The 16,075-nt window shown below is 39.3% G+C and overlaps 2 protein-coding genes across 6 annotated transcripts in view; one reads left to right on the top strand and one right to left on the bottom strand.

Moving 5' to 3' along the window:
* Positions 1–2,419, bottom strand: part of LOC129170695 (ankyrin repeat and fibronectin type-III domain-containing protein 1) — a 179,852-nt gene extending 177,433 nt beyond the window's left edge. The window contains exon 1 of one of the 2 annotated variants that reach the window (XM_054758550.1): positions 2,273–2,419. The gene's annotated coding sequence lies outside the window, so the exon portion shown is untranslated. Of the gene's footprint in view, positions 1–2,215 lie in introns of both variants that reach the window. The other variant, XM_054758543.1, reaches the window with a different exon arrangement.
* A 2,205-nt stretch (positions 2,420–4,624) lies between these two features.
* capn15 (calpain 15) overlaps positions 4,625–16,075 on the top strand; it is a 54,370-nt gene continuing 42,919 nt past the window's right edge. The window contains exons 1-3 of one of the 4 annotated variants that reach the window (XM_054763601.1): positions 4,625–4,763; positions 4,840–5,003; positions 6,581–6,669. In XM_054763601.1, coding sequence (XP_054619576.1) covers positions 6,641–6,669 — 29 coding nt within the window. In that variant the 5' untranslated portion in view covers positions 4,625–4,763; positions 4,840–5,003; positions 6,581–6,640. The other 3 variants (XM_054763591.1, XM_054763609.1, XM_054763573.1) reach the window with 3 other exon arrangements.

The raw sequence follows: 16,075 nt of genomic DNA, 5'->3' as shown, positions 1-16,075 counted from the left end.
CAGTTCTTCCTATACAATATAAATATACAATATTTGATAAATAATTAAAAAATAAAACACAATACCCCAAAAAATTAACTATAATACACAGACAATAATTAACTTTACAAATAAAAATGTAAATTACATTTTTAAAGAATTAAATACCATGAATTTAATTAAAACAATAATTAAGAATATTAACCTTCATAGGGCAAAAAATAAATAATTAAATGCCAAGAATGAAATTAAAATACCAATTATGAATATTGACCTTTGTAGGGCAAGGAATCTTATTTGGTAACAATGGATGCCTCAAAATACTTACACAGGAGTGTAGCATATGCAGTCCATGAGAGCATTTTATCCGTCCCGCCAAGCAATTAGAACAAATTAAATCTCGGAGGAAGTGTTATAAGAAAAAGCCCAACAACATTTACGTATATTCCTAGTACATCATTAGATACAGCATATGTGTGTAAAAAAAAAAAAATGACATGGGATCTCCTTACAAGCAACACAGAAGGGGTGTATGTACAGTAGACGCCCCTACAATGTAAATAATCCGTTCCGAGAACGTTTACGTGATAGGGTTTTTATGTTATACAAAGTGTGAAATACATGTAAATAGCCTAATCCGTTCCAAGATCTTCCCAAACTCACCCCTTTGGCCCTTCAAAATATTCAAAGTCCACCAAATATGGTGGGAAAATATAAGAAATTGTTAGCATAAACATAGTAGAGTAACATTCCAATATAAAATAAGGTAATAAATAAGATTACTGTAAATGAATAAAACTGAAAAACCAAAACAATCAACTAGTTTAAGGGCGACTACGATGAGGAAGGGAGGTTGAAGGGAGAAGCCTGTCTCTCACACAAACTCACATACGTGCTGTATAAGTCAGCCAATGAGATGAGAGCGTAGGCGGTGCCCCGATAATCAGCCAATGAGAGCGTGAAGCGTCAGAAGGCGTCACCAAGTGTACTCTGTTAGTCATGGAAATGTTTCCCTCTCTCTGTCGCGCGAGCTATTCAAATCGAATTTCTGAACTTGCACCGACTTGACGCTTTACGTTATATGGAATTTTTTACGTAATGCGATGCAAAAACTTTCCATAAATTCTTTACGTTCAGTGGAATTTACGTAAAAGGAGGTTTACGTTATGCGAGGTACTAATGTATTGGCAAATTTTCACCCTTTTGTGTGCAGCAGTTCAGGAGTAGAAGTGTTAATTCATTGGGTGTCCCAGTGTTAATATCTAACTGTGTTAGATATCATAGTATTACGGTTCTGATGCAGCAATTTTGCGGGATCGCTGTGTGAAAGAGAATACTGGTACAGCTGATAAATTGCAGGGTCAACTTCGTCCCTAAAGAAAAACGTGCACAAAAAAAGACACTTTTTACAGGCAGTGTAAAAGTGGCTATACCTTCTTCTCCTCGCCATGCACATGCGTCCACCTAACCATGCATACTAATATGCACAATACCATGTCTCGATGGGAAACGACTGACATACATTACAAAGAGATTATGTGTTTCTCATGGAAAGTATGGCAGCGCTCCACCAGACTGTCACCTTGAGGCATGTGTACTTGCACAAGAGTAAACACCAGTGTAGTGATAACAACAATATTGACTCATCTGCTCATCCTAAGTCACATGGAGCTGATTGATATGCTTTTTATGTGTGCTGTAATTTGCATGTAGGGACTTCAGGAAACACCTTCCCAACACCAACACACGGAAGCCATGTCAGTTCCACATGTGTGTTGGCTATAAAACAAGTAAAAGCATCCCTTTCCTGGCCATAGCTGGGTCACAAACGGTTTCATATAAACACAGGACACACCTTTGCTCAACACATCGGACATATCCTCCTGACCCTGACACCCCCCCCCAAAAAAGTACTCTTCTTTCCGTTTTGCCAGGAAAAGCAAATGCAAGTTTCATGGAGCAACGAAATGAAGGATTAGAATTTAAGAACTTCTGGGGGTTGTTTGAACACTCAAGTTGGTGTCTTTTGTGTACTCTCTAACATGCCTCCTCGCTCGGTTTCCCTAGCATTGTCATGACAACAGTGTGTACGCAACCATAAAAAAACTGAAAGTAGTTTGCAACTTTTAATCTGGAGCATTAAGAGAGGAGAAATTATCGACGGGATGTTTTGTTAAACGTCCGATGGCGAGCAACAAGTGCACAACAACAAAAGAAGGTGCATCCACGTTCCTACCTTTTAGGCAGGCAAATCGTCTTTTCTCTTCACAACTCTTCGTCTAAGATTAGATACCTTTAACGAAGTTTCACCGAGTACTTCCAGGGAGGCTTTGCAAACATTTTCCCGGCAGCAGCGTGGACAGACGCCCGACCGAAAGTCCTAAAAAGTACCTCGCCACATGTGAAGTCGCCCGGTGATAATCTTCGCCCAGGATTGTGTTCGCTTCTATGAGAGGATGCTTTGCCCCGCCCGCTCTGAACAGACCCAGGGGATAAATCACGCCAACCCCAAGCGGTGCATGGTTTGTGTCTGCTGATTGATGGCAGAAGGAGCTCCAGGGGTTGTTATCTGGCTGAATAAAAAACGGACAATCAACTTTTTGCATATTTTACTGTGCTTTATAGTTAAGATCTTTAAATTATAATGACTGATTGTGCAAATGACAATTATCTTAATGAGACGTTTAGGTCCTCCAAGGGATCATTACGACATATAGTGGCCAACAGAGCTAATCCTGGTTCAAACAACACGGCTGACACCAGCATTAACGGATAATCCACACTCACACAATGTTTCACATGCTAAATTACACTTCCTAATCCTAATTACATCTAAATTTCACCAGAAGTAAAAAAACAAAAGTACCCTGAGACGCACGCACGGGGAGAACATGTCAACTCCACACAGTGGAGTCTCCAAGTGGAGATTTGAATCCAGGTCTTCCCGATTTCCTGATTGTGTTGCCAGCTGTGCTAACCACTCGGCCACCGCGCGGCCAACTGAGTGTTTTAATTGTGTAAATGTGGATTTAAGTCAAATGCAATTTAAGGTGCGCTTGCGAAATATTTTGAAACACCTTTCTGTTGGAAAAAAAAAACATTTGTTAACAACAGTTGTGGGAGTGTGTGGTGAGGTGGAGGGAAGGAGGGCTAGGAGGGGTTGTACTTGAAGGATTTGTGCACTGCAGAAAAATAATTTTCCATTCTATTTATGTTGTGTTTCATATTTTTGGGCTTATTTATTAATATATTTTGTAGGCTTTTGTGGCAATGTATAACTTTGTATAGATACATTTTTTTACATATAAAGAAAAACTAATTGTGAGAATTTGTGTTGGGGTGTGGGGGTTACGGGGTGGCGGCACAACTTTGGTCTCCCCACAGTGTAATTCAAGCCAGAACCACCACTGGGCTGAATTACAACAATTCTGCGAAGATGAGCGGGCCAAAATTCCTCCACAGTGCTGTAAGAGACTCATTGTAAGTTATTACAAACGCTTGATTGCAGTTGTTGCCGTTAAGGGTGACCCAACCAGTTATTAGGTTCAGGGGGCAATCACTTTTTCCACACAGGGCCATGTAGGTTTGGATTTTTTTTCTCCCTTAAAAATAAAAAGTTTCACTTGAAAACTGCATTTTGTGTTCAGTTGTGTTGTCATTGACCAATATTTAAGTTTGCTTGATGATCTGAAACATTTAAGTGCGACAAAGGGTGGGCAAACACTTTTTCACACCACTGTACATGAGTAATTCTAATAAAAGAAATGATATAGTTAAATATCTAAATATTTTGATTAAATAACACACCTTTTTGATATTATCTTTTTTTATGTTTCACATTTTATTTTTTCACTTCTACTAGAAGTAGTTGCGGAAGTATTACTATTATCATTATTATTAGTAGTAGTAAAAGTATAATAGAAACTTAAATAAGAAAAGAAGATAAGAGATCAGACAATTTAGTTGAATATCAAAATAATGACATTAAATTAAAAAGAAATAATTAATTATTGTTATTATATCTTATTTAATTTTGCTCTAGTGTTGGATGATGTGGCTTGTGGTGCATTGTGATTGTCGATTCTGATGGTTCATACTTTTAGACACTAGATGGCAGTACAAGGTCAGTAGTTCACGCTTGTGGCGGAACGACTAAAACAAGCAGGGTCATTCATATATTTTTAAATTAGACGAAAGGAAAAATTGCGATGATGTTAAAATAAAGCAGAAATCATACATTCATTTTTTATCTATATTTTAGCAAAGACGATAACTGGATATCCTTGTTGTGAACGCTTATGTTGAAAATGGGAATTGTAGTTTTCTTACCTCGTATTCTACATAACACTTTACGTAAGTTTCGGGCAGTCTTAATCAGCAAATATCCTACGCTATGCATTTGACGCACTATCTTCATGAATATGTTCCGTGGTGATTCCGCTTCCTACTGAGCAAAGACACTAGATGTGAATAGGGCTTGTAGTTCAAACGAATGGAACAAAGTGTAGTACCCCATGAAGCAGAAAATCCGCCATGATGGTGAGCAAGAGAGGTAGGCGGGGCTAGGCGCACAACAGCGTACAATGTCTACACTAGCTCTGAGCTGAGACACGAGCTGAGACATGAATTTGTGTTGTCATGTAGACATGATTACAATGCAATGTTTCTGGATTCTGCTCACCATCATGGCGGCCAAACCAGCGCAAGGCATACTACGGAAGTGGCTGCTGATGTTAACAGTCCCGTTCAAATCTACTTTCCTTGCTACTGAGGCTGTTGTATAGGTAAAGCGACGCTGTCTCACCAGTTAGTTTTAGGACCTGACGCGCTGTTAAAATAACCTTTAAACGTTTGTCACAGATGTCTGCGACATGTTTTGCAAGCGAAGAACGCCGAGCTAACGCAGGGAAAGTTCATTTTGTCCGCAACACGACGCGGGAGCAACTTAACCTCTCCATGGATGTGAAAAGTTAGCACAGCGACGACAAAGACGGGACTCTTCTGCCCTTTCGGTCCCGCTTGAGGTGAGGATACCTTATATTTGCATGGTCTCCATGGAGTAAACTTCATGTTTTGCAGTGGGAAAGGCTTCGATCGTGTGTGGTGTCTTTGTTTACAAGGTGCCCGGCGCCTGAGCTGGCTATGCTGTCAAGCTAATGTTAGTGTCACTGGCACCACTCCCTGGGTTTGTCCACAAATAGACTGATTATGTGAGACTACTTTAGTTTAATTCCCCACTAATTCTCAGAAGAATTGGTTTAAAATGACTGCAGATGACACGTTAGTCGTTTGCAGGTCAGGGTCAAAGGTCAGATCATGACGTATGTCTCTGCAGTTGACCTCTGTGCAATACTGCACGCTATTGTGGTTACAGTACAATACAGGAGAGTCACTTTAGGTTTGTGCGTTTTTTGCTTTTGGTTTATTTCTGTGTTTTGAGAGTTTGGACATTGCTGCGCATTTGCCCCGTCAGCAGAAAATATCACACCTTTGGACAAATTGAAGTCTCCATTTAGCCTAACATGCATATATTTGGGATGTGGGAGGAGGCCGGAGTACCCGGAGAAAACCCACAGAAGTGCAAGGAGAACTGTCCCTGGAGAATGAAATCCAGTCTTTCTCCTACTGTGAGTGTTGCCCAACTGCTCTCTCTAGAGAGACAGGTGTCTCTCGGACAGGTGCACCCTGAACAAAAGAGTTACAGTTCAGCGCTGTCAATGTCTTTCACACACTTTTACGTTAACATTGTCTTATGCAATGATTAATGAATGCAGGATAAGGCAGACGACCACAAGCTGGCTGTGCAAACATGTTTTTGCACCCAGCGCTAAACAAGGAAATGAATTAAAAAATAAAGTCCTCAAGTTACATTATTACAAGAAAATAGTTGTAATTGAACGAGTAAATGTCAAAGTCCCCACGACTCTAAACGCATCACCAACAGCTGCTGTCCCTCCCTCTACTGTAGAGATCTGTCATATGTTCATTGGCTAATATTTTTAAATATTTGCTGGAAACACTTCTGCATATATGCACATCTTAACATTAACTTTTTTTGTTTTAACGTTACGCCATTTTTCTTTGCAATAGTAATTAATAGTAATTCTTCTAATGTTAAAAAAAATTATATATTATATATATATATATATATATATTCTTTTATTGTTTTTATATAATTTTTCCTCATAAAATTACAACTTAATTCCTATAATTTTATGTCTTTATTCATGTAATATTGCAAATTTGAGTTAGGATCAAATTTTTTCTTGTAATATTACAGCTTTATTTTTGTATATGTCAACATTTTTTGTAACATTACAATTTAATTCCTATTATTTTATGTATTTATTTCTGTAATATTGCCACCTTATTCAAGTAATGTTAACTAGCCTTTTTAATTACATTACGTCTTTGTTTTCATCATATTTCACAATATTTTTTTGTAAAATTGCTAACAAGCCTAACAGTATTTGGGTCCACATTTTTCTACATGCCAAAGGCACAGAGGCAGGTTTACCAGCTAAACCAGTTTGCATGTGACCAACACATTTAACAAAGGAAGTTAGAGTCATACTCAGCTGACAAACACACCCTTTTTCAGCACAAGCTGAGCTGAGTTCCAGTCAAATGAGTGCTTCCGACCCACTGTTTAGGCGGCTTTATGTGCACTGAGGATGCTTCGACAAATATGTGAGTCACATTACATTCTTTCTGTGGTTTCTTGTGGGTGAACTACGATTTTGGATAAGCAATGGGAGATGGGAATGAGGTCAACAAAGTGATATGATGTGAAAAGAGAGGAGTGAGGCAAAGGGAAAGTTTGAAGGCTTATCTCAGTAATGTGAAGGGACAGCTGAGAGGTGATGAGCAGTGCAGTCACCACGGTCTTCTAGTTAACCCTTTCTAGACGTTTCCACAAGAATTATCTGTCATATATTCAGTACAGTTGACTTTAAGGTGTGTGTGTGGAATATACGGGTTTCATGCCAAATATTTGCTTCTGACCTTGCCCCATAACCAGCTGATGTGCTTCACATTCATATTAACGAGTGAAACATCACAACTCGGACCTATATTGAGATTTATTTAAATCTCCTAAACGCAATCTTCCAGTTTCGCTGCTGCTGCTGCTGCCGCTGCCTGTGGTGCCCGTGCGCATGCGCGTTGCTGACTCTCCAGTAATCCGCTGTTTTGGAGAGAGATTGCATCCGCGTTCACTTGCTCTTCCCTTGGGTGGATTTAAATCATGTTGCATGATAAATATAAAGAGACAACACGTCTATTCAACGGGGACGACGCGAGTGGAGCCGTTTAATAGAGGCGGCGTGGGATGGAGCACCTCGAAGAAGCGGGATTCAAGGAGAGACCGGGGCGATGCATGTCTTCCATAACAGACATTATCGTCTACAACCCATGAATGACTTTAATTAGGAAATGATTACATATTGGAGGAGATTCGGGTTCAGATTTTGTGAGATTTGACTTCCTGGATACTGTTTTTTTTTGTCACGCTTTCTCAGGCTGCGTGTTGCGTTCACGTACGACACGCTCCGTGGCCTCTGCATACGGTACCGCCAAGACTATTAATTCTTTTAAACTAACAGGCTAATTAGGAGTCATGTAACAACCGAGCAGCATGATGCACTTAAAGTGACAGATCTAAGCATAAATCAACCATCTACCATGATTTTTTTTTAACTTGTGCGAGTTGCTTTTGCTGCCCTTAAGCCATGGAAAATTGTTTTTATATGCAACTCAATGACAAGCAGTAACATCCTGTGACAAGTTGACCAACTGGACTGGCCTGTTTTGGAGAAACTCAAGAGTAAAATATTCATTTTGGTGGTTTTTGCAGTTGTAAACTTGGCAATCTTGTTATCTTTTCACAAGCATCCCATTTCCTCTTTATATTCTCATGGCTCAGAGGTCCAACTTAATACCCTAAGCGTGGGAAAACCTCTTTCCCATTAGCTGATGGATGCTATGCAGCTGTGGCGTTTGAGTGCTTCCGCTTCAGTCCAGCTGTTAGCCAGACCGCATGTCTGAAAGATGAGATTTTGGGGAATTAGCGTCATGCTTGTAGTTTTGCCCTCCCCAGGAAATGCAGCACATTGATTTTCTCTTACTGGACCTAAGTCAACCTCCATGCTGCTTATTGATTGTTTGCAACTGTCTTCGTAGACTATGAGGCTATTGTTGATGGCCTCTGTGAACCCAGCATTTTTTTTCAAGGAGCTTTTGACAGTGAAAACGGCATAGTTCTCTGAAAGGAAAGCATGAGCCTGCACAGACTGGAGAGACGCGTCCCAAGGTATGCAAGAGGAATTAATAGCGGCCCTGTTGTGGAAAGCCTAAAGTCAACAAGATGGACAATTATGAACTAACACATTTAACTTCTTGAATGGAATTAGAAGTGTGGCAAGCTGAACAGGAAGTTAACTCCACAATTAATTGAAGTTGGTTCCAACAATCCCATCTTCCTCCTATCACTGGCGGTGATGGGGAGCTCAGCCTCATCTCTCACTGCGGAGACTGAGTCAGACCATGGTTTCCGCAGCAACCCCTATCCATCGTCACCCCCCGTGGGCTGGCTCAGAACCAGTCACAGCAGCCCGGTGTGGGGCACCAGCTTTATCACACGGCAGCAGCAGCAGCAGCAACCTCCGCTGCCTCACCGAGAGCGCAGGTAAGAAACAACAAGGTTGGGAAGAAGCAACCGAGTGCCGGCACATGAGTCGGTTGGGTGCACTCAGCAGGGCATGCCAGGCAGAAAATGACACTGGGAGGTCACAGGGGAAATGATGACGGGTTGTGTTACACTGGAGCTGGCACTTTCAGTACCTCACAAAGGTATGTACATCCCTCACATTCCAGCAGCCATTTTTTCTTACAGTATATCTTCTCGAGATGAAACTTGGATATATCAGAGTAGCCAGCGTACAGTTTGTATAGCAGTGTAGATTTAGATTAGCTTTTTCACTGAGGGAAACACATGAAGACATGTACATGTACTTTGACATTCTAAAGCAGACCATGACCCCACTACACTCGCATGCTCCCATCACATCTTCACACTACAATATTAGGTTGGAAAACTGCTATGTGGCTCAGTTTCTCATTGCTTCACAGTGTAAGTTGGAATTCATGTTTCCCCACAGTTAATCGCAGCTTCCAAGTGCTGGCAGCACTCATGCAGCCCCAGACCATGGCGCAACAACCACAATGCGTAACTGTAGACGAGACACAATTATCTCGCTCCTCGCGTGTGTTGCCAGCTCTTAGGACAATAATGGCTGTGTGTTGACTCAATTTCAGTGGATTGTAAATCTATGCAGTCGTCTCTTGCAATGTTCAAACATCACTCGTTCACTCTATCGTGCTTTAAAAATATATATATATATATATATTAATTCATAAATGATTGCAGTTTCATGGTTGACTATGGCCTATTTTTAGTCCAAAAATGCACATTTAAGCAAATGTTACATATTCTTGGACTATATTAAGTATTTTCAAGCATAAAAGTGTTGTAAATGAACTAAAATACAAATTCTGTTTATGGCATTACAAGATGTTGATGAACTGTAATCTGCACTGGCCACTAGGTGTCACTAGTAACACACACTAGACTTGATCACCAACGACAAGCTTTTATTATTTTTATAATTTTTTTAACAGGCACAATAATAACATAATAATAATAATGGTCGTCGTCGTCATCATCATCATAATAATTATACAAGCTACTGTTGTGTCTGTATTCCAGCTAAAACCCAATCTGAATCCCCGACACCACTTGTTTACACGTCCGGAAGATATTTATTGAAAGACACACAAGCTAAAGTCTTATTTATGTCTTAAATGGCATATTTTATCTGATTATATTTACTATATTGGGTAATATGAGTGTAATGTTGACAAAAGGGGTGTTATTTAATCTCTAGAAGGCTCTAATAATGGTAAAAATCATATTTCAAAAGTCATAAACGGGTTTGCCGTGCTCCTGAAAACAAAAATATTCAGTTTATAATGATCAAATCCTACTTCACGGAAATTCACTTATTGCGGCCAGGTCTGGAACCAATTAACCATGATAAACGAGGGATTACTCTACTGGTATACAAGCTGTACACTGACTATTTGAAAGTGTATCCCCGTTTAATTCCTATAGTATTGTCAGGGTTTCCACTAGTTTTTTTTTTAAGATTTAGTGGTGGGCTGCATGGGAGGGCGGACTGCCGCCGCTGTGTCATGCTGCTGCTGCGTCAGCATTAAAAAAAAAAAAAAAAAAAAAAAGAGAGAGACAATTAGCAATTTTGTTATGACTTATTTATTTATTAACTTATTTATTTAACTTTTTTCAACCACTAGCAGAACATGAATCCAGAACACAGCAAACCTGTTAATTGAATGGCAAAGTTGCTGAGAGCACTGCTAACATTTTAACAAAAGTTAAGTACAACTTAAAACCTTTCAAATGTATGGACCGGAGCTATGGCAGAAGATAATTAATTTACTTTAATATCTATCTGCAGACGAAATTTCATTAAAATTGAATTGGCCGTTTTTGTTGGGGTTTTTTGCCCGGAAATACTACATGTCGCATTTGCATTGTGGTCATTGTGGCAATGCATTGTGGCATTGCAAATATGACACTTGACTTTCTTCCCTGGACTTTTTGATGACTTTTAAAACAGATTTTCATAGCCTAAGTTATTATACATTTCGTAGTACGGTAGTCTGTGGGTCGATCACAGCTTTTGTCTGACTCAATGTTAAAGCAATGGAGACCAAAGGCACTATTTTCCAGTATAACATCTGCTGTAACTTCTTTAATATTTGGGGTAGAGAAGTGAATGAGGTATCAAATTAAAGTTCAAGTCATGCTTTATCAGATAGAATTAATCACAGACTTGATTTTACAAATTTCAAAATTTTGTAACATTGCTAACCTGTGATACACGTCACTGTCTAAAGCTGCACACACTACGTGTTTCTGTTGCACATCTTCGACACACAACTAGGTTTTGAATACAAGCCATATGTATTATAATGATAACAAGAGAGCATGATTGTGAAGTGACACTTTAAAAAAGTAAGTTGTGATGATGATTGATGTATCCCATGAACCTAATAGCCACTTATATCTCTGAGCGAGCTACAAGCTGCCAGCCGGTCATGTAAACAAAGATGCCAGAAAGTGGAATGAAATTGAAACACATGCTTGCATAGATAGGTTTAGCATGTGACAAGCTGTCGTCAGTTGGCTACGCATTTTTTGGGTTATTGTTCATTCTCCCGATAATAAGAAACTAAGTGAAAGTCAACACGAACAAGTAACAGAAAGTTACAAAAGAACAGTAAGAAGTAAATTTCCCTGCTGTGGGATAAATAAAGTACAAATACAATACAATACAATACGAGACGTGTCGCGTTTTTGGTCACATGCCCAAGTGCCAGCAACACAGACAGGCGATTCCGGTGAATGCTTATCGAAATAAAGCACAGCGAAACATTTTTATGATATTTGGCGGCTTTTATTTTGTAGTGGCGTGCCGCCACGATCAATTACATGTAACGGAAACCCTGATTGTTCCTTGAGAAGTTTATCTATATGTCCTTCGATTGGCTGGCGACCAGTCCAGGGTGTACCCCGCCTCTTGCGCGAAAAGACAGCTGGGATAGGCTTCAGCATACCCGTGGTCCTAGTGAGGACAAGCGGTACAGAAAATGGATGGATGTTCCTGGAGAAGATATACTGCAATAAAAATGTATACTGAAATGTGAGGAGTACACTATTTTTAAAAAGTACATTTTTGTGAGCTACTCTAGATCTGTAACAATTTGAAGGAAACCCCACATTGACTTTTATTCTTTGCAGTTTATACAGCAAAATGACAATTCCCATCCCTGTTAGGCGTCATTACATTGGTGCCAGTATTGATTCACCTGGTCATTACAGCGAGTGGATGTGATAATGGAAGAAAATGTGGAGTTTGAAGCTGTAACGCCAGACTTTCTACAAGATTTTGGAGTGTTTATGTCAGAATTTTTGTCCCGTTGATCCAAAAGAGCATTTGTCAGGTGAAATGGTAACCTAAGAGAGGCCCTCAAGTTGTTCTGCACCAAAAAAATGCCACATATTATAATTCACCCCATAAGGAAATTACTTGAACGTCTCAATGAGTATTTAGTGACCTCAAAGCTATGGATCAACTCTGCTGTTTTATAAATCCTTATCAAATCAGAGCCGATGTTTTCATGTTTTTTTTTCCTTATAATAGTTTTCAAATCTGGCTGAGCTGGATTTGTAAAGCCCCCGCCACCCCCGCCCCCGGCCTGTGCTAGCCTACAGCTGCATATTATGGACTGTTTTGGCAATGGTGTCGATGGTCTTGGCCCTGAGAGATGATTGATCTGACTGTTTTGAACCCATGAGTGAAAACAAGCCCAAGGGTGGCCCATTTACTATGTGAGCTCTTTATTAAGCTCCTGGATACCTTTGGTTTAGCTTTTAATTCATTTTGGAGAGTTAATGAAAAATTCCATGGAGCGTAAGCATTCTTGAAGAGCTGTGTAACACTTGCATGCATAAGAGACTCCAAAATACCCCATAGATGGCTGAACATGTACATTTACTGTAGAAATACTTACAGTGGCACTTCTTCAATCCATTACAGGATGTTGATGAATTTCCGATTTGTTGGGATTTCAACGTAAAGAATTTCAATGTTAATTAAATGTTGTAATGTAATTGTAATGCTTTAAGTAACATTTTTCTTTCTTAACAGCCACTGAGTGTAAAAATAAGCTAATCTCTGTAATATACTGTACATGTACAATAAAATAATGTCTGCTCTTAACTTTAATGACGAATAAGGAGGACTTTATAAGTGCCGTTGCAGAACTGTCTCATGTCTCATTTTTGTAACATTAAGGCGATAGTTTGGATTTTTTGACATGAAGTGGTATGACATCCCCATCAGCATTGTAGTCCATTAACAGTGACTCACCCAACACTTAGTCCTGTCAGCGGAGTTGTGGTCGGATTTCGGTGATGAGAAACATACAGTAGTTCCGGTTAGTTATTGGGGTTACATAGGTAAAGAGTTTTGCTTCTCAAAACAATATGCAATATGCGAAAGAGTAATACATTTGCATGACAAAAATGCCTCCTCGAAGAAATCAAACATCACAAATCGCTGGGCTTTACTTGCTCTGACGTATTAATGTGCGCTATCAGCTGTCCATTGCTGTGTATGTGATGAAAATGGCTGGGACCCCTGCGTCTTCATCTGCTGTGGAACACAGAGGTAAACAAGACGGCTGCGACGTCGTGGCGGATGCATCTTTGTCTCACATACAACAACGGACAGCCGAAAGCGCGCATTAATACGACGTCAGAGAAAGTCAAGCAATTTGTGAGGTCTGATTTTTATTATTTTTTTGAGGAGTCATTTTTGTTATGCAAATGTATACTCTTTCGAACGCATATTGTTTTGAGAAGCCGAACTCTTTACTTAAGTAATACCAGTAGCTAACCAAAACTATGTTTCTCATAACCGACATACAACCAGTACTCCGCTCACGGGACCAAATGCGGGGTAAGTCATTGTTGATGGGCTACACTGCTGGTGGGGGTGTCATACAACTTCATGTCAAAAAATCCAAACTATCCCTTTAACTGTTGCAAGTGTAAAAAGAAATTAACCACCAATTAAACATTCTACTCTTGATTAAAATGTGACAATGTGAGTATCAGCTGGCAGATTTTTCAACTAACGTTAGAAGTTGTGCACTGTTCTTCCATGTATGACCTTTTGGTGTGTTCAAATTGTTATGTCCCCCACTGTTCTGCACTGTACTGGCTGACTGCTTTAAACAGCAAGTTTTGTTCCACAGACTGTGTACCGCTTTAAAAATAATCAGTGAAATGGGCTATCAGTAGAGTGTATGATGTTTGATGAGTGTGAGCCGTAATCCGGCACTTTTTACAGGCTCTTATCCTGCAGAAGATCTTCTCAAACTGTGGCAATTTTCCTTTAGCCTTTAGCTTCTGGGTCGTGTCAAATCGAGCGAGAACACACAGTTGCCATCGACCTGCCTGAAACATATTGGAAGTTGTTGCCAAGGCATCGCGGGCCCCTTTTTGTTAGTTATTGATATTCGGAGAACCCGATCACATTTCCCCACAATGGATTCCATTATTTATTCAACATCAGTCGCCCAGTTGAGGGTTTCATCGTTCACGGTACCTACTGCCCGCTGGTAAGCTGCTGTACATTAAACTCCGAAGGCTGCTATGGCTTCTGTTCTTTACTCTGCTTATAACCCTAACGTCTTCATGCACAAACACTCTTGTTTTACTTTGGTCATGGTAATGGTTTAGTTTATTTTGAGCATGATGAACAAAGTTACATCAGAGAACATCACTTTTGCATTACACTTGCACAATTAAATATGTCTTAAAAGGAGAAGAACGAAGTGGAGCAATACTCACCCTTTTTCGAGTCTCAGCAATTAATAATAATGTAGTTGTACAATAACAAATAAATCCCTCACTACATCACGGTTTGAACGTTGCACACTCACTATCACGGTTTTTCAAAATTAATTAATGAATGATGGCTGTTTTGTGGTTCAGTAAAGCCTGTTATTAGTAAAAAAAAAAAAAGAAAAAAAGCATAATTAAGCAAATTGTAAGTTTTCTTGGCCTAAATTAAACATTTTCAAGTATAAAAATAAAATGGAAAAAAAAACTCTAGCTGAATCCTCCAGATAAATCTATTATTGCACTCTGCTTATGCTTGTTTACAGTGAAATATCACTGCCTTTTATGTGTTTTATTTTATTTGTTCATTTACGTTAAATGTAACCGGATATGACGTTTACGTCTGCGCTACTTGCGTTGTGAAAGTTTTTACGTAGCGTAGAGTCACTCTTTTAAAATAACTTCCCAATATATTACATATATGAAGTATTGACCATTTATGTTCATACATATAAAAAATAAAAACTACCACAGCACGTGACGTTGCAGAAGCACTGTTGTAAAAATTTGCTAACGGAGGAAGTGATGTAGTTCTTGGCACCGATTGCATTCCGAGTACGTATTGCGTGGTGACAGCATGGTTAGCAGTGTGGAGAGCACGAGTGACTGGCGTGAGTTGTGGCCGAGAGCAGCTCCTTTGTGAATGTTCACTGAATATGTGTTCTCTGCTTGTTAGTAAAGCAATCAAAGGGCATGGTGGGTCTCTCCTTAACCACAATAGTGGCATTAAAGTAGTATTCTACACTGGTCACTAGTTGTCAGTAACGTTACATTGAGGCCATAGCCAGAAGTATGCCGTCAGTGCTAATGTGTGAGTCTGTTATGTTTTATTTATGCTTAAAATGTCTTATTTTCTATTATTATGTCTACTATGTTGTGTAATACGAGTGTAAAAGTCACAAAGTTACAGTATTTCATGTCTAGATGGCTCTAATAATGCTAATGCTAAACCATATGTAGAGAGTCATAAACAGGTTTTCTACACTCTTAACTACATAAATATTCTTTTTATGAAGAAGGACTCCTACTTCCTAATACTGAAATTCACTTATCACAGTCGGGTCTGGAAGCAATTAACCGCGATAAACGAGGGATTATTGTATATGATAAATACAAGTACTACCTTAATTTAATGATAGTGAAGAATAAATACTGTTTTATTTCACAATACACATTATCAACATTCCAGATCCTGCACAGTGAATTATTTCATTAGTCATTACTTCTATTGTACATAACAGATGGAACACATTTTCTGGCAATGAAGATTGTGCAATTTTATTTTGCAGCTACACCCTCTCTGTCACACACACTGCTGTGTTGTGTGTGTGTGTGTGTGTCCAACAGTGTTAGGCAAGCTTTGCTGAGCTGTGACAGAGCATGAAATATAAAAACAACACGCTCGGCTTTGCATAAGCCATTCGTGTACATTTTTATTCTCAATCCTATGTCCTCCTACTACAATGTTCTTCGCCTTACTTGGCTTCGATAGTTTCAGTTTGTAGGATTAAGCGGCACAGAAAATGAATGAATGACTCGAATGAG

This window comes from Dunckerocampus dactyliophorus, chromosome 2, assembly GCF_027744805.1.
Source record: "Dunckerocampus dactyliophorus isolate RoL2022-P2 chromosome 2, RoL_Ddac_1.1, whole genome shotgun sequence".
Taxonomy (NCBI): Eukaryota; Metazoa; Chordata; class Actinopteri; order Syngnathiformes; family Syngnathidae; genus Dunckerocampus; species Dunckerocampus dactyliophorus.
This window is presented reverse-complemented; position numbering and strand designations above follow the sequence as displayed.